The 21274-nt window shown below is 53.5% G+C and overlaps 9 protein-coding genes across 9 annotated transcripts; 3 read left to right on the top strand and 6 right to left on the bottom strand.

The window, feature by feature from the left end:
* Positions 1–513: 513 nt before the first annotated feature.
* Positions 514–1761, top strand: CH63R_12580 (alcohol dehydrogenase GroES-like domain-containing protein; the record flags this gene model as incomplete). The annotated part of the gene is made up of 3 exons (XM_018307554.1): positions 514–720; positions 777–921; positions 1031–1761. 3 exons carry the CDS (start codon positions 514–516, stop codon positions 1759–1761), a joined length of 1083 nt encoding a protein of 360 aa, XP_018151971.1.
* Positions 1762–2495: 734 nt separating this feature from the next.
* Positions 2496–3752, top strand: CH63R_12579 (uncharacterized protein; the record flags this gene model as incomplete). The annotated part of the gene is made up of 1 exon (XM_018307553.1): positions 2496–3752. The coding sequence occupies one exon, from the start codon at positions 2496–2498 to the stop codon at positions 3750–3752; it is 1257 nt and encodes a 418-aa protein (XP_018151970.1).
* Positions 3753–4527: 775 nt separating this feature from the next.
* CH63R_12578 (Phenol acid carboxylase) lies at positions 4528–5085 on the bottom strand (the record flags this gene model as incomplete). Its single annotated transcript, XM_018307552.1, has 1 exon — positions 4528–5085. One exon carries the CDS (start codon positions 5083–5085, stop codon positions 4528–4530), a length of 558 nt encoding a protein of 185 aa, XP_018151969.1.
* Positions 5086–6115: 1030 nt separating this feature from the next.
* On the bottom strand, positions 6116–6553 carry CH63R_12577 (uncharacterized protein; the record flags this gene model as incomplete). The annotated part of the gene is made up of 1 exon (XM_018307551.1): positions 6116–6553. One exon carries the CDS (start codon positions 6551–6553, stop codon positions 6116–6118), a length of 438 nt encoding a protein of 145 aa, XP_018151968.1.
* A 529-nt stretch (positions 6554–7082) lies between these two features.
* Positions 7083–7496, bottom strand: CH63R_12576 (uncharacterized protein; the record flags this gene model as incomplete). Its single annotated transcript, XM_018307550.1, has 2 exons — positions 7083–7442; positions 7491–7496. 2 exons carry the CDS (start codon positions 7494–7496, stop codon positions 7083–7085), a joined length of 366 nt encoding a protein of 121 aa, XP_018151967.1.
* Positions 7497–10859: 3363 nt separating this feature from the next.
* Positions 10860–11226, top strand: CH63R_12575 (uncharacterized protein; the record flags this gene model as incomplete). Its single annotated transcript, XM_018307549.1, has 2 exons — positions 10860–11048; positions 11125–11226. The coding sequence occupies 2 exons, from the start codon at positions 10860–10862 to the stop codon at positions 11224–11226; spliced, it is 291 nt and encodes a 96-aa protein (XP_018151966.1).
* Positions 11227–12029: 803 nt separating this feature from the next.
* On the bottom strand, positions 12030–12875 carry CH63R_12574 (Allergen asp f4-like protein; the record flags this gene model as incomplete). The annotated part of the gene is made up of 1 exon (XM_018307548.1): positions 12030–12875. One exon carries the CDS (start codon positions 12873–12875, stop codon positions 12030–12032), a length of 846 nt encoding a protein of 281 aa, XP_018151965.1.
* A 2799-nt stretch (positions 12876–15674) lies between these two features.
* On the bottom strand, positions 15675–16193 carry CH63R_12573 (uncharacterized protein; the record flags this gene model as incomplete). Its single annotated transcript, XM_018307547.1, has 3 exons — positions 15675–15965; positions 16005–16125; positions 16174–16193. 3 exons carry the CDS (start codon positions 16191–16193, stop codon positions 15675–15677), a joined length of 432 nt encoding a protein of 143 aa, XP_018151964.1.
* A 2622-nt stretch (positions 16194–18815) lies between these two features.
* On the bottom strand, positions 18816–20489 carry CH63R_12572 (uncharacterized protein; the record flags this gene model as incomplete). The annotated part of the gene is made up of 1 exon (XM_018307546.1): positions 18816–20489. The coding sequence occupies one exon, from the start codon at positions 20487–20489 to the stop codon at positions 18816–18818; it is 1674 nt and encodes a 557-aa protein (XP_018151963.1).
* Positions 20490–21274: the final 785 nt, after the last annotated feature.

Here is a 21274-nt window from a genome sequence, read left to right as displayed (position 1 = left end):
CGACAAATCGCATGGTCCAGGCCCCGGAAACGCGGGCTTGTCACACAGCATATTTGAGCTGTCGGGGCCGTGTTGGTGAGGGAAGTCTGTCGTCATGAGTCTTCCGGCACGTCTCCTGATCCGGAAACAGATTAGCACTCTAGAGCCCCATGGGGCGACTAGCTCGTTATCGAGCGCCTCATCACAAGCATATGGAGCTTATCTCCTACCCTTGGCGCTTGGTTCCTGGACTCTACCGAGTCTCTGGCAGCCTTTTTTTTCTTTTCTTTTCAAAGACGTCATTCATCGAAAGGTTCCTTCGATTAACAACGAGCATGTGGTAACTAGGAGGCCGAGGTGTAGCTGGGCTGGGGAGTCGTGAGAGGCGGAGAGTCAAGTCCGCAAGTCATGACGAACAGCCACATCTATATAAACAGGAAGCAGCGTACGATTCAATTTGTAGCATACCACGACGACGACAACACCTGAAACTCACATCGAAGCAGAACATTTCATTACCAAATCCAGTCAAAAATGAGTTACCCAGAGAAGTTCGAGGGGTTCTGCGTGGCAGGCCCGAAAAGCTGGAACGAGTTCAAGAAGGAAACCCTTACGCCCAAGCCGTTTGGTGATCGCGACATTGACGTGCAGATTGAGTGCTGCGGCGTATGCGGATCCGACGTGCACACCATCACCGGGGGCTGGGGCGAGTACGAGGGTCCTTTGTGCGTTGGCCACGAGGTATGTCTCAACCCCCCCATTTCAGACCGGGTTGGAGATCCTAAGAGCCCATCAAGGTTGTTGGAAAAGCAGTCGCCGTCGGCAAGAGTGTGAAGGAGATCAAAGTCGGCGACAGGGTGGGCGTGGGCGCCCAGGTCTGGGCGTGCTTGAAGTGCGACCAGTGCAAGAATGAGAACGAAAACTACTGCCCTCACTTGGTTGGTACGTAGATGCCCCTCCCTCTGCCTCTCCCTCTTCCGGGACCTCTCTTGTCCGTTTGGAGTGAGGTGAGATGAGATGAGACTGACCTGGCTACTGACCTGGCTACCAGATACGTATAATGCCACGTACGAGGACGGCAGCCAGGCGCACGGCGGCTTCGCCAGCCATATCCGTGCCCATGAGTACTTCACGTTCAAGATCCCCGATGCGATCAAGTCGGAGAATGCCGGCCCGCTCATGTGTGCCGGCCTGACGACGTACTCGCCGCTTGTGCGCGGCGGCGTCGGCCCGGGCAAGACCGTGGCCATCGTCGGCATCGGCGGCCTCGGCCATCTCGGTATCCAGTGGGCCAAGGCGCTCGGCGCGGAGGTCTACGCCGTGACCCACTCCCCCGACAAGGCCGAGGACTGCAAGAAGCTCGGGGCCAAGGAGGTCATCGTCACCAGCGAGAAGGACTGGGCGAAGCCGTACGCGTTCAAGTTCGACTTCATGCTCAACTGCTCCGACATGACCAACGAGTTCGACCTCCAGACGTACCTGTCGACGCTCAAGGTCGGCGGCCACTTCCACATGGTCGGCCTGCCCGACAAGCCCCTGCCCCAGTTCCCCGCGGCCCTGTTCACCACCAACTCGGCCAAGATGTCCGGCAGCCACATTGGGAACAATCAGGAGATGAAGGCGCTGCTGAAGCTGGCGGCGGAGAAGGGCATCGCGCCCTGGGTCGAGACGATTGATATCTCCGAAGCGGGATGCAAGGAGGCGGTTGAGCGGGTCAAGGAGAACAAGGTCCACTACCGGTTCACCCTGGTCGGACACCAAAAGGCTTTTGGAACGGCTTAAATAAGAAGTTGAGGCCAAATAATCTGCTAGCTCAATATGACAACATGTGCCGTCTCACTGGCGATATGGCTCATCTTCTCATACACCCGTCCGAGCCCGCCATGACCAGGCAGTTAGTTGTTCTCCAACGCAAGTAACACCAGGCCAATCATCTTCCAACTCCGTATTCCGCGATGGGACACAGTGCTTACCCTGAATTGTTGGCGTGAGGAATCCTGTGAGATTGTCAGCAAACAACTCACCAGGTTTCCATTTCGTCCCGCCCGCATGAAAGAATCCTTCAAGGGTCTCACCCAATACCAAGAAATAGGTTTCCCCGCTTCTCGGGCTCGCCGATGACTCAAGGTCAGATTCGAACGCGCGCAAAGCCGTTTGTTGCTCTACCAACCCGCCGCCGGAATTCGGTGCTTGCTTGGTGGTGAGCTCCGATACTGATTCGAGTCTTCCGAGGCCCGAGTTAATTGGGGCCGCCTGGAATTTGATGTTAGTGATCAGCCGAAATTCCCACAAATGTTCTGGATGTACGAATGCGGGAGCGGATAAAACGGCCAGACATAGAACCTTAACCAGGCTTTTCCTTATAACTCGGCACACTACCCACCCCCCTCCCCTCTCACCGATCGCATTCCATCCGTGAGCCTCACTTTCGTCATCAGAAGAGTAACGACTTCCAGCACAATCATCCATTCACCACGCTTTGTTAACAGCGATCCTCCCAAAAAGTCATTTTCAACATGGTGTCCGAAATCCATGTCATCTCCAAGCGGGACGTCTCCAAGCATGAGACTCTCGCCGTCCATCTCCCCATGCCCCAACTGGCCGAGTCTTCCGTCCGCATCCGCACATCACTGATCGGCATCACATCCAACAACTTCACATACGCCAAGCTGGGCGACATGCTGCAGTGGTGGAGCACATGGCCGGTCCCCCTGGATGTGCCGGCGCCGTACAACAACCGCGACGAGTGGGGCATCGTCCCGGCATGGGGCTTCGCGAGGGTGCTCGAGTCGACCATCGATGCCATCCCGGCCGGCGGCCTGCTCTACGGCTTCTGGCCCACCTCCTCCCACCCCGCCGACTTGAAGCTCGAGCCGGCCCAGCCCGAGGGACACTTCCGCGAGGTTAGCCAGCACAGACGGGGCCTTGGGAGCCTGTACAACCGCTACAACCTCGTCGACGAGTCTGCGCACTCGGAGGAGTTTCGAGCGTGGTTCGCCAACGTGTACGCCGTCTGGAACGGCGGCTACGTGATGAACCGGTTCACCTTCCCCACCGATTTCAAGCCGGTCCATCCGCTCGGCGAGGGCGCCGGGGAGTGGACCGAAAAGGACGGGGACCTGAGCTCGGCCGTGGTCGTGAGCCTGTCCGCGGCGAGCAGGACGGCGAGGTCTTTCACCTGGAACCTGGCCCGCAACCGCAAACCGACAAACGGGCCGCTGGCTCTCCTCCAGGCCACCTCTGTGCCGCAGACTCTGACGCCCGCGCCAGAGGCCGCGTTCGAGACGAAGACGGTCGCCTACGGGACGCTCGTCTCAAAGGAGACCATCGACTGGATCGCCAAGTTCCACCCCAAGCGCGTCGTCATCACGGACTTTGGGAGTCCCCCCAAGGTCACCGACGGGCTCCGGGACGCCCTCAAGGCAGCGTTCGCGGAGTCGACGGACATCGTCGTCTTCATCGTCGGGGGCGAACCCAAGGTCAAGTCCCCGGAAGAGACCCAAGCCAACATGGCGCTGTGGAAGAAATGGGGCATCGTCCAGCTCAACACGACGGCTGTCGTGGACGCCGGGATTGCCGCCGAGGGCGCGGAGCAGTATTTCCGGGCTGCCGCCTCCGCTTTCGAGCGATCTTTCGACGAGAAGATCGTCGGAGATCTCGAGCTGTCGCTGGGGAGCGGAGTTGGCGGCACGAATGGGGTTGAGAAGGCGTGGGAAGACATCGTCCAGGGGACCTTGTCACTCAACAAGGCATGGGCATACCGGCTGGATTGAGACGATTGCCGGTGGTAGCCGGTGCCGCTCATCCCGATTTATTGTAGAGATTTATTAGTAGCAAGCAAGACCGTTTCGTGGTCCGAGGCATTTGGATTCTGGTAGTCAGACTTTCGTCTCCAGGCAAATTCTCGAAATGCATCTAGATCCTTGATAATCCGATTTCACAGCCGCAAGACTCATTCAACTTTGCAATGACAATTCAGTTACGCCCATGAAAGGGTTTGTAATAGCCTTCCGTGCATGTAGCCTCAACAGGTACCTCTGGAGGAACTAAGTGTGATTTGAAGGAAAAGGGGGGGGGGGGTTCCCCCGTAAACTCCATCCGAGAATTTCCTTTTCTCTTTTAGTCGAGGCTGAAGACAAACATCTAGCCATTCCTGGTTGAGACTCTGTTTCTTAAAAAGAAAGAAGAGAAAAGGAGAAGAAAAAAATAGGCCCCGAGAGTATCTTTGACATCCTCAAAGCTACTCATTCTCTCCTTCCCCCAAGACACCACTAGCAGTCACCAGCTACCATGTTGATTTCCTTCGGCATGCTCCATTTCCTAGCTAAGGGTGTCAATTTCCCAGCAGAATTCACTTTCGAGCACAACTCATAAGCCTTGCCTGGCACGCCTTGTTTGGTAATATCAATCGGAGTTACATCTGTTCTACACGCTACTTGGATTGTTTTGCAGGTCCGTAATCTCACGATACTACAGAGCCACGGTAAGAGAAGAAAATAGACGTGCTGGTAAAATGAGAAAATCCAATCTCTGTAATCTGTATTCCATCTAGAAAGTCGGTGCGTCCCCGCTGATCGGTGCAAGATCCCCCCTCCCCTTGAAATTCTCGACAATGTCCGCCTGCTCGGACAGCATGAACCTATCACTCTGGTTCCCGAACCTCGCCAGGACCCTCCACCGCGCAACGTCGCCCGGGTTGCGCTTGTCGCCGTGCGCCGCCTCGGGGTTCTCCCAGTGGCCCCGCGAGAACGAGATGAGGGTCGAGATCTTCTGCCTGGGGATGTCGTACACCAGCGAGCACACGGTCCCCGTCTCCTCCAGCCAATTGACCTGCCACAGCTCGCCGGGCCGGATGCACTGGTAGGTGGCCGTCTGGTAGTTCACGCGGCCGGACATGGGCCCGCCGTGGATGGCGTAGACGACGCGGTCCTCGGAGAAGAACCACATCTCGTAGCGCCACTTCTCCGGGTTGCCGTCGGCGTCCTCGGCATCGTAGTCGTAGATGAGGTGGGTGTCGCGGATGTCCGTGTCAAAGGTCGAGTCCAGCGGCGTGTTGGTTTGGAAGCGGGGAAGCGGCTTCGCGGGAGGCTTGTTTGAGAGAAACATGACTCGTGTGGAAGGGTGAGGACGATGACGATGCGAGTAAGTGGCGAAGGGGTGATACGGTTTCCGAGCTTGAGCTGTTTTGACTAGGTAGACTATCGAGTCAATGATACCGATTTATGGTTGTCGATCTCCCGGTAGAGTAGCAGAAGTGTCAACGGGAAGGTTTTATCTCGCGGATGTCCGAGGAAGAGTCGTGGTCGTGGCGGTGGTGGAATGACGGAAATAGTATGTCGTAGCGGGTCTGTGTGCTGGCCGGCAGTCTAGAAAGAAACTATTACATCATAGCACAAAGTATCCGGATTGCTCTCTCTCGGACCACCTCAGAGGCTAACCTTGGAAAGGCTTGAATCCAGTTCGTTCAAAGAAAGTGTCTTACTCGTCTCAGTAGCAGGTAGAAAGTTCACAACTCTTATGCAGGACTAATTACGGCAGTCCACAGGGCATGCTGCTATATGGACGGATGGCTAGACTGATGTCGGATGTTTTCTTTGGAACAAAAACTGACCGCCCTTTGTGCGAGGTAAGAGAACCATTATCTTGGCTCTATTCCTTCATGCGTAACTAGTTGAATAGACCGATTTTTGCGCTAGTTGTGCTCCTTGTCTTGAGAGGGAACCACAAGGCAACAGATCACGTAGTGTCTGGTGGTAAGCCAGGGGAAACACATCTCAAATGTCAGCAACGGCTTCTGACATTGGTGTCGTACGATGAAGAATGAAAAGAGGGGTTTGGATGAGATGCAGATCTGCCTCATGAGACTATACGTTTGGAGTTGAAGTCCATGGCCGCGTTTGATTCTGTTAAAGAATTTTTACTAGATGCGGCTGTTTACGTGGGCCACCATCACTTGTCCCTGATCCCTCGTTCCCAACAGCATCTGTCGCAAACCAACTGGCACCCACAAAGCTCAGCACTCCTTACAAGCACCCCGCACTCGAGGTTAGTTTCTAAAATCTGAACGCTTTAGTAAAAATAATGCGGCCTTCCTAGAAAAAGCACAACCGTACCTCTCTACAGCAAGACGAATCTATCATGACATGGGTCCAACCAATCCGCATGATTCCATCTCTGCTGTTATCTCGTGTCTTTTTCGCAGCGATTCAATAATGACGGTGACGGAATACTCGGTGGCGTTTACGGAATGGAGCTTGCATTGTCCCTTCTTGAGAAACTCCCCAAGGCGAATCATGAATTCAGTAATGTCCTTGGTGAAACTGGCTCTCATCGCGTAAAACTTGTCGTTCGGCCCGGCGACCAGGTTGTGCCAGTATTGGTCGATATTGGGAGGCCCGGCAACGCACTCTTGGCGCGATGCAATTGTTTTGACCTCCCATGTCTCTGGATCGTGATATTTGCCGTCGACGATGGGCATCTGGCGCCCGGAGGCATCGTCCGTCTCTTCAAAGGTCCACATCTGCATCCGCTTCTTTCCTGGTTGCGGAAGACTGCACTGTTTGGGGCTTGACATCTTCGGATATGACGAGTTTTTGCAACGAGGTATTCAACGTATGAAGGTAGCAAGAGTGAGCTGGGAAATATGAAACGAGGAAAGGAAGAAGCAAGAGGCTTCTGGTTGCGAGACATACAGCCTTTATGTATGCTGGATTGGAGGTTCTAGGGGTACGCAACCAAAGAGGTAAAGCGCGGTGACGAATCTTGCCAGAGAAAGTGTCCCAATAACATGCTGCTTCTCTGTTGGTCTGCATGCACGTAGATACAGGACGGTCTGCGAGTAGCAGCGTGCAGGTAGGGATTAGGCCACGGCTTCTGAGGAAAAGCACCCTTGGCACAGATAAGTGTTTGTACCAGGCAGTGACAAAGACTGATTTTATTGGTGCGGATATATAGTTGATCGTTGTAGATGTTACCCATGGTGGCAAGAACATATTAAACTTTGTCCACATGTACTAGTGAATGATGTAAAACTACCACAAGAAACTGCAGACGAAGTTCTAGTAGTATGAGGTGGTGATGTCCATCCTCCTCTTGGCCACCACTTAATGTCCAGCCTCCTTCTTCGTTTGGCCCTGCTCCTCGGTCTTGATTCCCTCAGCAACCGCAGGGTCATCCTCGATTCCCAGTTTCTGGCGGCAAATGGTGTCGCAACCACCATAATATTCGCATTTGCAACCATGAGGCTCACCGCAGAGGGCTGGGTAATCCGTTGACACAAAACCACCCCGGTTGCAGCGGGTATTGAATGCCGCGCACGTTTGTTGAAGCTGGGGGGTGGTGCAATTCAACCAGAAGACCTGTCTCTTCGCTTTATAGGCAGGGTTGGGAGACGTCGAAGTGTCAACCGGCGCCGCCAGGCCACTGCCCGCCAAAAGGGCAACGAGGATGGTTGCATAGGAAGTCTGTGAAGAATGTAAGTCAGATCATTGGGAACAGTTCAGATAGCCCACCTTCATTGTGTCGAGGGAAAGTCAAGCAATGGAGAGCAGAATAACTGGGATAAGAATGGGATGAGAACAAGATAATGTAAACTAAAACACTATCTAGCGAGAATCCTTTAATACTTATACTTGTTTTCTTCTCTCGTTTGTAAAAGATCGATTTCAACACAAGTGCTCGCTGAGGATTCGTCCTGCGATCATGAGTTTCCTGGACAGGCAGGTCTTCGCCCATCATGCCACTGCATGCAAGTTGATGCATGGAGCGAAAGCCAAGCAAATGAAACACTGCGCCAAGACCATTAATTTTAAACTTCCAGACAGCTTTTCACGTTTCTTGGACTGATGTTCCAACAACCAACGTAGATGGCTGCAACAATTTGCCTTATCTTTCATGCATGACCCCCTCATAAGATGTAGGCGGCTGGGTATGGTTTCCCTCTCGTAAATATGGATACGCTGCTGAAATAAACGAATAGAGTCTTGAATCGACCCTTTGAAAGTGGGCGTGTCGTTGGAGCACAATGCTTGCATGGTTGTTGGTTGCGACTTTCCAGAACTCGTGCAATTACCCGCTGCCCTCGTCTCAGCCTCCAGACAATAGGTCGGCATTGGGCCAATAACAATCACAAGATTACAAAAAATAGTAGCCTTTTGGATCTTGGTAGTGAACAGGACTTGGATTTCGTCTCGAATTGAAACTTGAACATCAGTCCTTCTCTCAGGAACATATTAGGGTACCATACCTTAACCCTGACACAGCCATCTCAGCTCATCTCCCATCAGAAAGCCAGTTGTGTAAGGCGTTTTTCATGATAAATAATGTAGATAAGGCTCGCTGGGCTTGTCCTTTGGAGCCCTGCAGGCATTGGTCTTGGCTATGGCTAAATTGAGCATGCATTCCGGCCGTGTTGGCAAGAACGCCGCACATGTACATACTCGAGATAATGCAACTCCCAACAACAGTTACGTGGTTGCCTGGCTCGTGGCGATGTCTACAAAGCGGGGCTTCAATGCGTTTTAAACAGGGAAAAAAAGACGTATGCCATAGAAGCCCCAGCCAGCGGAGACTGATATACTCTTTGCCAATGTGGTCCGGAGCTTTCTTTTCTTCAACACTCAAATTGCACAGTTCGGAGACTCAGCAGAGACTAGAGACATTTTTACAGTCTGGTCTTAAATATGCATAACTAACTAAAGAGGGGGCACAAGTCAAATAAGGAACCTCGCAGTGTACGGAGGGGCGGAAGAACAAATCATTTTGTGTTTTCCCTCGGTACATGTTCTAACGAGGAGCACAGTGTATACGATGTACAAGGTACCAAGTCAATACTTTGTGTTCTCAGGCTTGGCCATGTCATGAACCATTTTGTGGCCACAGACTGTCCTTATTGTTGGCCAATAACGGGGTCAGCTCACTCAACCAACAGTCCAGACGTTGTCATACCAGGACCAAGCGAGTGCATTTGTGTACGCCAGGGAGAGACTGGACTGTGATTGTCGTCCAGAGAAGCACCAACGGGCTTAGCATGCACCAGCTCGGCACCCACATACCGTTTTATCATGAAGCTGTTGCCAAGCCATATTACCATGTCATGACCCCAAAGTCGCATTTTCTACCTCCGCAATATCCTAGACCCATTCCTCCTCGTCGTTCGAGGAGAAGCCTTGAGCTGGACGTATAGAGTTGATGGGCACTAGGGTCTTTGCTGCTTTCATCTTGACCGACCGACTTTTGCTTCGTTGTTACTCTTTTCCTGTCTCTACTGCATGTGATATCTAGGCTGTGTGGGACAGGCACCATTTGCCACGTGGCTTGGACGCACCGAAGACAAACAGTATTTCTATCACACCTCTGCAGTCGTGTCTGTGATGGTGACGATGGGGGCATCGTCCTCTGACGACGCCATTGATTCCCTCCTAATGGCAATCTCTCCTTTGGCAAAGTGGGGGGTATGCTTTAGAAACCCTTGGTCTAGATTAGATAGATGATATATCTGAGCAATATTCAATGTCCTAGGAAGCTTAGGATGTCTAACTGGTTAAGGGGACACCTGAATTAAAAGCTGAGGTTGAGAGAGCGAGCGAATGAATGTGTAGAGAGAGAATTTGTATATGTGCGTGTATTTATGTGGAGTTAAAAAGATGTTAATCAAGGAAAGAGGGAACGGATGATAGTCAATGAACGATGGATAAACCTGTGAGGGGAGGGGGGATGACAACACAAGGCAGGCTTCGAATGTTAACGAAACGGGCCATGTCGCTCTTCTCCCACTCTGATTGCTACTTGTAGATACTATCAGAGGATGCGGTATAATTGGGAAGGAGTCAGTCATGAGGGGGCGTTAGAGGTTTCAACTTGTTTGCGACTGTCATGTTCTAGCACGCATCAGAAATATATACTGGGAGTTCCACTTGCCTCTGGATGCCGAGGAAGAAGGCGGAAACGAAAACGTGCAGGCTGTCTTATGGACTCTTCACACTCAAGTCGCTACAAAAACACCCAATCCAAGTCGCTACAAAAACATCCAGTCCTTTTTGAAAGGCGATTTCTAACTGACACTTCACAGAAGGGCGAGACTTCCTAGAGGCTCAGGTCACGGCAGCTTGAGATGCCTGCAATGTTGAGCTGGTTGGCTTACACAATTGAAATGTAACATTCTCCGAAGCGCCCACCCAGAGGCTGCAGAATGCAGCAACTCTCATAACACCTGGCAGCTGGTATGCGTCAAGCCCGGCGCATCGCCTGCCAGTCACTGGTGCTATGAAATTTGGGACAGGTAACATCGCCTGCTGGTTAATTCTAAGTAGAGCCCAAAGCTACTGACACTCGAAGCCCATCCCGCTAACTATGTTTCCCAAACCAACATCTGCTCACCCTGCCCGCGCGACCCCAGGACGGCGGGTGATCCAGCCGCACCTGATACGCATGGTGGCGTGTCGCCAAGGGGAGCTGTAACCAAGATATACATGAAGACAATCTCCATGAGTACTATCTAGTGGCCAAGCTATGAGGGTGTCATGTAGGAGATCAGTAGTCTTGACGCAGCTCGAAATGAGCAACCGTGACTGGCTCTGTACATCACAGCCAAGACATTTCGAGTGCGGAATGGCTCTTATAGTGTTCTCGTTGTCAGGATGTGCTCCTGCATAGCGACAGGTAAACTGCGGGGTCCGGTGTCGAGGTCCTGCAGCCAAGTGACAATATTGGAAAGCTGAGGATCCATTCCCTACACACCTTTACTCTGCGCCCAAGGTCTTAGCAAGGAAACAGTCCAGGTCTATAAGAACCTGGGCTATCCATCGCATTGCAGCTAACGTTTGCCAACGCACACTGTCTGCCAAAATTGAAGATCAACATCTTCTATCCAGACTGTAGACATGCACTTCCTCAAGTCCCTCCTTGTGGCGACTCTTTTCGCCTTGGGCGTTTCCACTGCCATCGCCGAGGAGCCAGATGCGCTTGACTCAAGAAGCACACTGGAGGCATGCGCGCCCCTTTGGGATGTTGCGCTGTCTTTGCGGGACCAGTTCCTCGCGAAGCGAGCCACGGTTGACCCTCTCGGACTGGTGAGCTTCCCAGCAGCCCCTCTGTCTTGTTCCTGTTCTCGTGGGGTTTTTCACATAACTGACACGGGAGTTGCAGGAGTCATACGACCGGTTCGTGGGGTATTACAGCAGCGGGATGTACAATATGCTCGAGGCCTGCGGCACGCTGCAGAGCTTCAAGTGGCCTCCGAAAGGGTAGGGAAACTGGGTTTCGAGCTCCGCTGTGCTCTCACGTAGCTGACGATGGAGGAAGCACATGCCGACGAAGAAGGGCTACTGTCATGTAGCAAACATGCGGAGATCTTAGCATAAGACAGCACGTATAGCACACAAGACTGTTACCGGCTTCGCGGTTCTTGAAAAACGCCCCATGTCCTGGCTGAAACAGACTTGAAGCTTGATTGCAGCAGCGGCCAACTGGACATGAGACGAACTGACAGGAAGAGCACACATGCACTCGGAACCCCCCACGTGGGGACCAGAGGAGCAGGAAAAGGTCATTGGTTTTTTCAAGGGTGAGTTTTTTGTCGCATTAAGAAGCAGACACTAGGTATATGTGTGGGTAGGTTGAGAGGGTACAGACAGGCCATTTTATGTAGCTTGAGTTTTGGGCGACCCTCCCACAGTCAACCGTCTCATGTTCGCCACGCTTTTTTCCCATATCTCCAAGAATCTGCACAATGTCCAAAACAAGAACCGGTCGGTGGTGGGCAAGAAGGGCCAGCCCCAGTAACAGGGGAAAGTGAATTGGCCGTACCACCGACGAAAAGAGTTGTGCCCCGAAAGAAAAGAGGTATCCCCCATGCGCCGTCAAAGAAGCTTTATTCAACAAAAATCAAGTTCAACCAAGTTGCCGGGCTTCGCCATCGTTGACGGGATTTGCGTGGGTATGGGATGGCAGATACCCCTTTTCCCCGACAGAAACAAACTCACCCAGCAAGAGAGAGAGAGAGAGAAAGAGAGAAGCTCTACCTAAAAGAGATGACAAAGGTGTCATCTCTTTTAGGTAGAGAACTTGTCGCCGAGGGTGACGTCGAGGTGGCCGGTGTAGTAGCCCTTGCAGCCGACGCCGTCAGCGGCCTCCATGCCGGGCATGTAGGCCTCCTCGTTGGAGCCGTCGGACTTGACCCAAGAGCAGGTCTTGCCGTTGGCGACGACCTTCATGCCGTAGTAGGGCAGGCTCTGGGCGCCGGCGACGAGGACAGAGGCGTCGGCACCGGAGTTACCGCCGTTGGCGACGGAGCCCCAGTCGAACTCGAGCCAGGTGCCGGCGAACTGGCCGATGAAGGTCTTGGGCACCTCCTTGCCGGGCCCGCAGGCGCAGGAGCCCTGGGAGTCAGTGTCAAAGGCAAGGTGCTTGGACTGGCCCTCCTTGACGGTGAAGGTCACGGCGGCGAACCAGCAGCCGTCGATGAGGCCCTTGGGGCCAATCTTGTTGAAGCACGAGCAGGTGTAGTCGCTGTCGCTGGCAGTGAAGGTGGTGGTGTAGTTGTAGAGGGACTTGATGGACTCGTCGATGATCTGCATGTTGCAGCCCCAGTCGTCCTCGGTGCCCGTGTTGCCCGAGTAGGCGATCTGGGCGAGGGTCGCGCGCTTGCTCGTCTTCTTGCCGTTGCAGAAGGGGACGTACTCGCCGGTGGGCGCGTTGGAGGCGGAGGGGGTCGCGGACGGCGTGGCCGAGGTCGGCGTCGCCTCGGGGGCCTTGTTCTTGATGAAGGTGATGTCGCGCTCCTCAACGGCGTCGACGGAGCGGCGCTCGTGGAAGCGCTGGTGGCCGTGGGCGGAAGGGTGGGCGGACACGCCGGTGAGGGCGGCCGAGAGGACGACGAGAGCGTTGGTGAGCTGCATCTTCGAGTTTGATTTGCGGACGTGGTTTGTGTGATCGGTCTCGGATGGGGTTTGTTTTGCTTCGTGAGGAGAATCGTTTATCTCGGTGGACGCCAAATAAAGAATGACCTTCTTTCTTGCTTATTTGACCCGTCCTGAAAGGAATGACAGCGGGTTATCGTGATAACTCGCGGAGTTGTGGACGATGGTTTGGAAAGAGAGTGTTGGGGTGGGGGTGGTGAGGGAAACGTAGAACCAGAAACAAGTCGCAAAAAATAAGGAGGCAGATGAGGGCCATTTTGAAGAAGATGCAAATACCTAATCTCCTTGGAAGCGCCCTCCTGTGCGAATGCGTGTACAGACAGGGGCCTCGTCACCACGGACTCGTGTACTGCTCAACTGTCCACCATGAAGATCCCACCCATCCGCCGTCAACAACCCTGGCTAGCCAGGAACCGGAGCCCAAAAAGGGTAAAACGCCCAGCAAGTGATGACCGAGAGAGCTAGGCGATGTGGAGGGGGGCAGCATGTCGTCGCTTGCAGGCCAGGCCCGAGTCTCTATGCTTCTGGGCCTCTCTGCCAACAAAGGCCAGTGGGCACACACACACACACACACACACACACACACACACTCACAAACCAATAACCACTGGGACGACGAGGAGGCACTCGGGTAGTGGGAATATGGACCCATGGATGACAGGGTTGAACGATGGTGCGGGAAAAGGGGGTGGAGAAGGTAATTTCACCCGACGCCAAGTTCCCAGAGAAGCCATAGCCAGCCAAAGCTTGGCTCTCGGATCAAGTCCAAGCAACCTCCCTGCAGGTGTGTGACTGTACTCTGTACGCTTGACCTTTATGCTGTACTCTGTAAGTACTGTACTGTCCTGTACTGTAATTGTCTGTCTTCCTCCGTTTTCAGAGTCTCAGCAACATTACATCAGCCGCCAAGCACCGATTGGGTGGGTGGGTTGCATGCATGGTGGCCTGCCCGGTGGTGATTACTGTGCTGCAACCGGAAAGTAGCGTGAGGAGAACAAGATTGGGGTTTGCGGTATGATGGCTGTACCATTGTGTGTGGACTTGGAGGAGGGGGAACACTCAAGGGACATTGACAACTTCCCAGAGCGCCAAAAAACCAGACACGCTGAGATGCGACAACGACGCTCTGCGTTCCTGCTGGACAGCACAACCTCCAGTCATCCCATCCGGTCTCTGTCCGCCCTGCAGATCCCAGCCCACACACATGCCGGCAGAAAAGTGCTGCATTTTGTTTGTACTTTGTACTTGTACAGCACAGCACATACGGGAGGGAAAACATGGCATTCTAGCTCTGGTGCCCGGTCTGGAACCTGGGAATGGAACCCGAATCTTGGTCTCGGGACAACGTAGACTCCAACTTTTGCTCGGCGGGACGCATGCTATGACGGGGAGATCGACGCCGCCCGTCCGCCGCCGGCAGACCGACCTGCAGAATGGACAAGAAGAAACTTTTACCCTCCCTCCTACGGCCTACTGTACTCTGTACACAGGGCCGATTCAAGTTTCCCAATTCTATGTAAGCAAAGCTTTCTCCCTCCCCCCCCCCGGTGGAGATCCGGTGGAGGCGCCTTGATGCACAAACTTAAATCTCTCACCCAGATGCTCGCGAATTGGAACAAGTCGAGGCCCTCGAGGAATCGTCACGGTTCGCCTTCCATGACGTTATACGTCAAGCCCTATGGTGTACCATTCCGCCGGCATGTTCATCCCATTCGTCCGTTCGGTCCAGAATGTGAAGTAGCGTATGCATCTCACAGCAAAGCCGAAAACCCCTCAGGTCGAAGTTTTTTTTCTTCCTTTCACTTCTTCCTTTCTCGGCAAATCCCCCCGGGCAAGGGGAGCCACACTACGGGTACTCTGTACAGCATCTAGTCATGAAAATAACATGCACCGTAACGCCATTATCTGATAGGGGGTGAGGATTGATGTCTGGTACTTTGTAGAGTAGCTGGAGATTGCTTACCCCCAAGGGCAACGACTGATCGGCGCTGAGCCTCCGAGATACCGGGACATTGACAACGCCAACGTAGCATCCCATCTCCCCTTCCCCTCGGCTCCCTTCGTTTACCTTGGTTGACCTGATTGCTTCTTCCATTATCCGCGGCATGTTTCCTCGGCAGTGCTCCAGCAGCTCATTAGAGACTTCGTACTCGCAGCATTCCATGGTCCGATCGCCAGTGCCGCCGCCGCACAACGGCCCGTACGCGGCCGGGGAGGCAGGGGAGGCAGGGGAGGTGGCCAGGTAGGTCCGGATGAGGGTCTGGATCTTTCCAGGTACCTATCCAGCGGCAACGGTAACGGCAAGCCGTCGACCCGTCCAAGCTCGTCCAATGCGACGGGATACGGCCACCCGACCCACCTGGTGGGAACATCATCGCCACTTCTCGTCACCCTTGACGGTGGACACGCTCTTTGGTAATAATCCCTCCCACCCTCTCTCCTTGAACCCTTCCAAGGAATTTCTTCTTTTTCTAAAAAGAGAAAAATAAAAAAAAAAAAAATACAGACCTTTCCGTTCCGTCGGCCTTTCTCCACTGAGGCAGTGCTTACCGGGAGCAATGGCTTGTGGCAATTCCGAACGCGTCATAAGCCTCGTCAGGGGGACTCGGGGCAGACAAAGCGACCATGGTTTCTGGAGCTGGCGGACTGACTGCTGCCACTACTGCAGGGCGACCTTGGGAGAGGTCCCGTCCCTGTTTACCGCCCAAACAGCCGGGGTTCCGACGAGTCGACCCTACCGCGGCTGTGTATGGTTCGCGGGGGCGCCAGTGCCAAAGACTAGAGGGAGAGAGCCGCGTCCGGAGCTTCCCTTGTGGCACGACCCGGCGAGTCCTGGGCTGGGTCTGCCTCTAAGAATAGCACTTGGCTTTGTGTTGTTGTTGTTGTTGTTGTTGTTGTTGAGATTGTTCTATCCCAAGCTAGAGTCGCATTGCCGGGGGCTTCTGGTGACCTGAGAGGCAGGTGGAATGTGTCGCGTCCGCCGCCTCGAAATGGTTCCTGAAGATCAGTCACCGATTGGGATGTCGGGCGTGTTGATCGAACGGGATGCGATCTGACTTGTCGAGTGATCTGCCGGGACAGCAAGAGTCTATTAATGTGTTTACGGACCGTCTTGGCTATGTAGATTAGTTGCCCTGGGGAAAGGGGCTTTGCGTTTTGCGCTCGGTAAGCTCGACTGACGGAGCATTCTCGAGGCAAACCAGATTGAGCGTGTCCGTCCTTGTGGGCGCTGCCGGACGGGTGAGTATTGATTGAGGTGACAAAGCAGTTCACTCACCGTAGACCGAGAGCGCTCATTTTGGGAATATATACTGCTATGTCGCCGAAATCATCATCCAATGATCAGTCAATCATGACTCAGCAGCCCTGATGGTCTAGCGGTATGATTCTCCCTTAGGGTTGTCTTCGGCATCTCAGTCTGGGAGAGGTCCCAGGTTCGATCCCTGGTTAGGGCCCAAATCTTTTGCTTTTGCGAGTACTGCCTTCTTCCATGGCGTTCATTCAGTAAGTCAGACTACCCACTTTTCGGCACCCCCCCCATTTCGGCACCCCAAAAATGAAGCTATTCCCATCATACTCGTCGACTTCAATTAATCATTGACTTCTTCTAGATGCAACAACAATACAGCTTTCAGCTTCACTAGGGTATTCAGAGTCGCTGGATTCGGCTGCATCATCCTCTTTTTCCCCAGCCTTAAGTTGCGCCTGCTGGATGTCTTTGATGTTGGCGAACTTAGTGTTAGGATCCAGCTGGACTGCCCTTCTTTTCCTTACTGCAGTATTGGTGACTTGGGCCTGCAGAAGCTCCAGTTTCTGCTGGGTATTTGCCAGCTCATATGCCTGCTCGCTGAAGCCTTTTTTTACCTTCCTGAATAGAAGGCGTTGAGTAAAGGCATCATTCTCCAGCTCTGTGAATAGCTTCAACTGCCCAGCTAGATCCTTCATCTTCCTTGGCGTCGACCATGCCACTGCAGATGACGCAGATACCCATCCTTCAGCTTCCTTGCCTCCAGACTGCCCTTTGCTGACCTGATCAGATGCTCCTGATGCTGCTGGTGTTGATGGGAGCAGTAGGGAGCTCATCAGAGGCTTCGCCATAGAGACAGGCCATAACCCTGTCCATTTCCAACCACTTCTAATGTTCTGCATCGTCATACCTGCAGTACGAGCCTTCTGATAACAGCCTATAAAGTTCCTCTTGCCTACAACAGTTGAATCATTCCACTGACCAAGGTATCCAAGCTCCTTCCTATAGGCTGCCTTGACAGGGCTGAAGACTGACTGATCAAGTGGCTGGAGGACATGGGAGGTATGTGGCGGTAAGAACAATAGATGGATGTTGTTTATATAGCATAACCACATAAAGTCAGTCGTTGTATGACTCCCATGTCCATCCATGATCAGCAGCCTGACCTCCTTGCCCTGAGGAAGAGTCTGAGGGATGAAGACCTTCTGCAGCCATTCAACTGCAGTGGCATCTGAAGTCCATCCATTCTCCGTTGCAGTGAATTGCCATCCTTCATAAGGGCCAAGGTCTAGAGGAAACCACTGCTGCTGGACTGCCTTGCCCTTATAGATAACGAGGGGATTCAGAACATGGCCCAGGGCAGAGATGCATTCGATGATGGATACCCATGCCCTTGATCCAGGCTGTTTCTTACGTACAGACTTCGTCTCAGACATGCCCAGCACCAGCCCATTAGATCCCTGGCCCTCAAGGATACCAGTCTCATCCATGTTGTATCTATTAGCTGGTTTGATGCTGGTGATCTCTGGTATGGCGAGTAGTTTGAACCAGTCCCTGATGACCTCAGTAGATGCCCCATTAACACGCCTAGAATCGATAGGGCGACTTCTCTGGACCTTGACTGATGGATTCCTCTTCAAGAAGGCTTGGATCCAGCCTTTTCCTATAGGCTCTGTATCCCCCATGGCATGGAGGATCCTTTCTGCGAATAGCCTCACTTGCAGATGGGTTGGGGCAACACCAAGGGCATGCTGAATGCGAACCCATTCAGCCAGTTTAGCCTCCTGACTAACAGAAAGTCTCTGCAGGTCAGAAAAGGCAATTGACCTTGGTTGAGTGCCCTTAATCCGATACTGAAGTGTTGATCTTGGGATGCCATACACCTGACCAGCCCTCTTAATGGGCATGCCGTTGGTTATTGCGTCAAGGGCCTGATTGACTTCATCTTCGGTATACTGGCCCATAAGGTCGAAAAGAAGCTCTGAGGAAAAAATGAGGTTATTCGCATAAGTATAGAAAATGTTGTTGATGTTGAAAGTTGAGGGGTATGTTCTGGTGATGAGGCATTTGAGGCATTTTTGGGGTGCCGAAATGGGGGGGGTGCCGAAAAGTGGGTAGTCTGACTTATGTTCTGGGAGTTCTTTTTTTATAGCTCCTTTTCTGAACAGAAATCACTTCCACCGGGTTTCAGCCGCTGGCCTAGTGTTGATACAAAACATGGTCCCACATTCTTCACGCACTTGCGAGTCTGGCAAGCTCCCATTCAATACTCTGTCACTTTGAAATCTTTTCTTCAAATGTGTTCGATGATCAATCAAGCAGTTGCTTCGCCTGCAGTCTAAAGTCTATCGTGTCGCGATGCTGGTAGTTCGTCTAGCCCCTGTATCCGAAATGCCATGCCAAAATCTTCTTTCCAGACGTCTGGATTTCCCTGAAGATGAAGAAGAAGAAAAAAACGTCCGCCAAGAAAAGAACCAAAGCCACCAACCTCCATCAGTGAAACAAACCCCTCTTCAACTCCCGAGACACTCAAGTTGTGGAAATCCCCCACCTGGTTCCCGCTGCGGGCGGACGCACAGGTGCAAACCCCGTTGTCGTCTGCAAAGGGCGTCGACAGTCGTTTTCGGACGGGCATCTCGCCTGAACTATGCTCGGCAGTCACAGCCGAGGCCCTACGGCATCGGACGGCGTGCTCGCTGGTCACGAGGCACCGGAGAGCCATCCCCTCGCGTCCCAGCATGGTGATATCCCGGCCGGATCCTGCCGACTCGTCCTCTAAACGCGAACCGTCCAACCCTTTCGTCTCCGGTCTCGGTCTCAGGCATGGAATCGTCCGAGAAACACCTGCCGGAGCGCTCTTGCTCGGCGCCGAGCTCCGGCGACGGCGCCCGTCGCCAATCGTTGGCGATGGGGAACCAGTGTCCCGGTAGCGTGGGAAGCCCGCCCGGCGGATGCGACGGGGCCGACGGTGACGGCCGCGGGCTCTCAGGTTCCCAGTCCTTCCTCCACTCGTAGCCCCTCTCCATGGCGGAGAGCAGGGTCTCGCCCTTGGGCGCCATGGGCTGGTGCTGGCCGTCCTTGTGCAGCATCGGGCAGCACGCCACCCGGCACGGGTAGAAGATGCAGCACTGCTCGCCCCGCGCCATCTTCTCCCTCTCCTCGCTCGAGAGCTCCTCGTACCGCACCCGGGCCAGCTGCCGGTTCGTCACAAGGCGCGCGCCCTCGTCGTACAGTCCGCCCGAGACGATCCTCGCCCGCGTGCCGTCCGGCGTGACGAGCAGGACCGTCACGCACTCTTCGATAGCATTGTACTCGATCTCGTCGCAGAAGATGTAGATGCGGTGGCCGTGGAAGTCGTACGCGGGCGGCAGGCGGTCCAGGAACCTCGCCAGCTCGGCGGGGAGGTGCTTCGCGGGGCCCCAGATCTCGGGGTACCACCAGGGGTCGTCCTCCGCGAGCGGTTCCTCGGCCTTGGTGTCCCAGGGCGACTCGATGCGCAGCTCCGTCGCGGACTGTGGCGTCTGCTGGTGTATGGAGTCGGGGTCTGAGGCTATGACTGTCCGGAGCAGAGGCGGCTGAGCTCTGCTCTTCGCGAGGGCTGCTCTCATGTCGACGGGGCTGGGGCCGGAGCTGGGAGCTTCTTTCGGAGCTTCGATGTTTGTGTCTCCGTGGAGTATGTGCTCTCGCTGCTTCTCTCCGATGCGGCACTTCAACTCGGCGGACGAAACTTCTTGTGCGAGGCCTTCTGTCGTGCTAGGATACGATAGGGTCTCCTCTTCCTCCTGCTCTGCTTCTTCGTACTGGGACTCTTTTGCAATCGTTTCGAAACCCTCGATGTGGTTGCCGTCGTCGTCGCCATCCAGGGCGCTGTCCTGGGACTCTTGTGACAGGTTTGGGTCAAGTGCAGACTCATTCTCCGTCTCATTCTCGTGTCGAGCCTGAATCACATCTCCGACAAGAGGAAATACTCGTCGAATAGTCGGGGATGAGCCAGAAGGGGCCGCAATGACAGAGTCTAAGTGAGCCATGGCCTTGCGGCGCTTGTCGACCGGCGACATGACGGAACTTCGAAAGGGGGATGTCTTGCTCTCCTCCCTGATCCTGATTCGTTTCTCTCCCTTTTCCTCCTCCTCCCATTTTTTCTTTTCCTGCAGGGCTTTTCGGCAGCATGCGTGACAGACGATGTCTTGAGGGCCTGGTACCAGTCGCGAGGTGACAGTGCCGCAGGTGCCGATCTTGGAGTTGCTGGTGTTGCCGATCTGGAAGCAGGGGTGGTCGATATGTCCCAGCTCTATGGATTTCGAGCACACTGGACAATCCGAGACGAGGTAGAAGATATTGCACATGATCGGTCGACGAAGTTCTTGAGTGGTCTGTCGGGATTGCTGGATGGCCGTAGGGAATTCTGGGGGGTTTGAGAGTCTGGCTTCTGGTAGATTCTGGAAATGAGTTGACAAGTTTCAATGAAGAGATTTTGAAGAAGAAGGTGCCTCTGCTCCCTGATATGACCAGTCACGGATGGGCTTTGGCTTGTCACAGATGGCCATTGCTTATCACAGATGACCTTTGACTTATCACGGATGACCTTTGACCTGTCCCGGATGGCCTTTGCTTGTCATGGATGACCTTTGGCTTATCACGAATGGTCTTTTGCTTGCCGTGGATGACCTTTGGCTTGTCACAGACAACCTATCTTGTCTCATTATCATGAGTAGAAGGCTGCGCTTGTAGCCGTCCTTGTGATTCAAGTTGTTGCGCTCTGGCTGGCTAGGGACTAGGAAGATAAAAAAGAATATTAACCTTTAAAATGTATTGCTTAGGACTGGAACCTGTCTGGTTTTGGCTTTGTCTACTGAGGCAGAGTATATAATACAACAACAATGAACTGATCTAGTCAGGATCAAATCAAACATCTAGTTGACTGAATTCTCTTGTTTCAATTTCCAAGAAGCTCTTCTAAGTGGTGTGCTTTGGAGGCCTAAAGAGCTCTAGAACAACAGTCAAAAGCAATCAGCTATGTGTGATAGCTGCGTACAAGATGGACGCAAAGCATAGATAAAGAGGATGTTACTGTGCACATATTTGCAGCAAAAAGAAGCCCTCTTACAAATACAAAAGTATGGTCGACGTT

The sequence above is a fragment of the Colletotrichum higginsianum genome, chromosome 9, assembly GCF_001672515.1.
Source record: "Colletotrichum higginsianum IMI 349063 chromosome 9, whole genome shotgun sequence".
Classification (NCBI taxonomy): Eukaryota; Fungi; Ascomycota; class Sordariomycetes; order Glomerellales; family Glomerellaceae; genus Colletotrichum; species Colletotrichum higginsianum.
The sequence above is the reverse complement of the archived record's forward strand: the minus strand, read 5'-3'. Positions and strand labels throughout refer to the sequence as shown.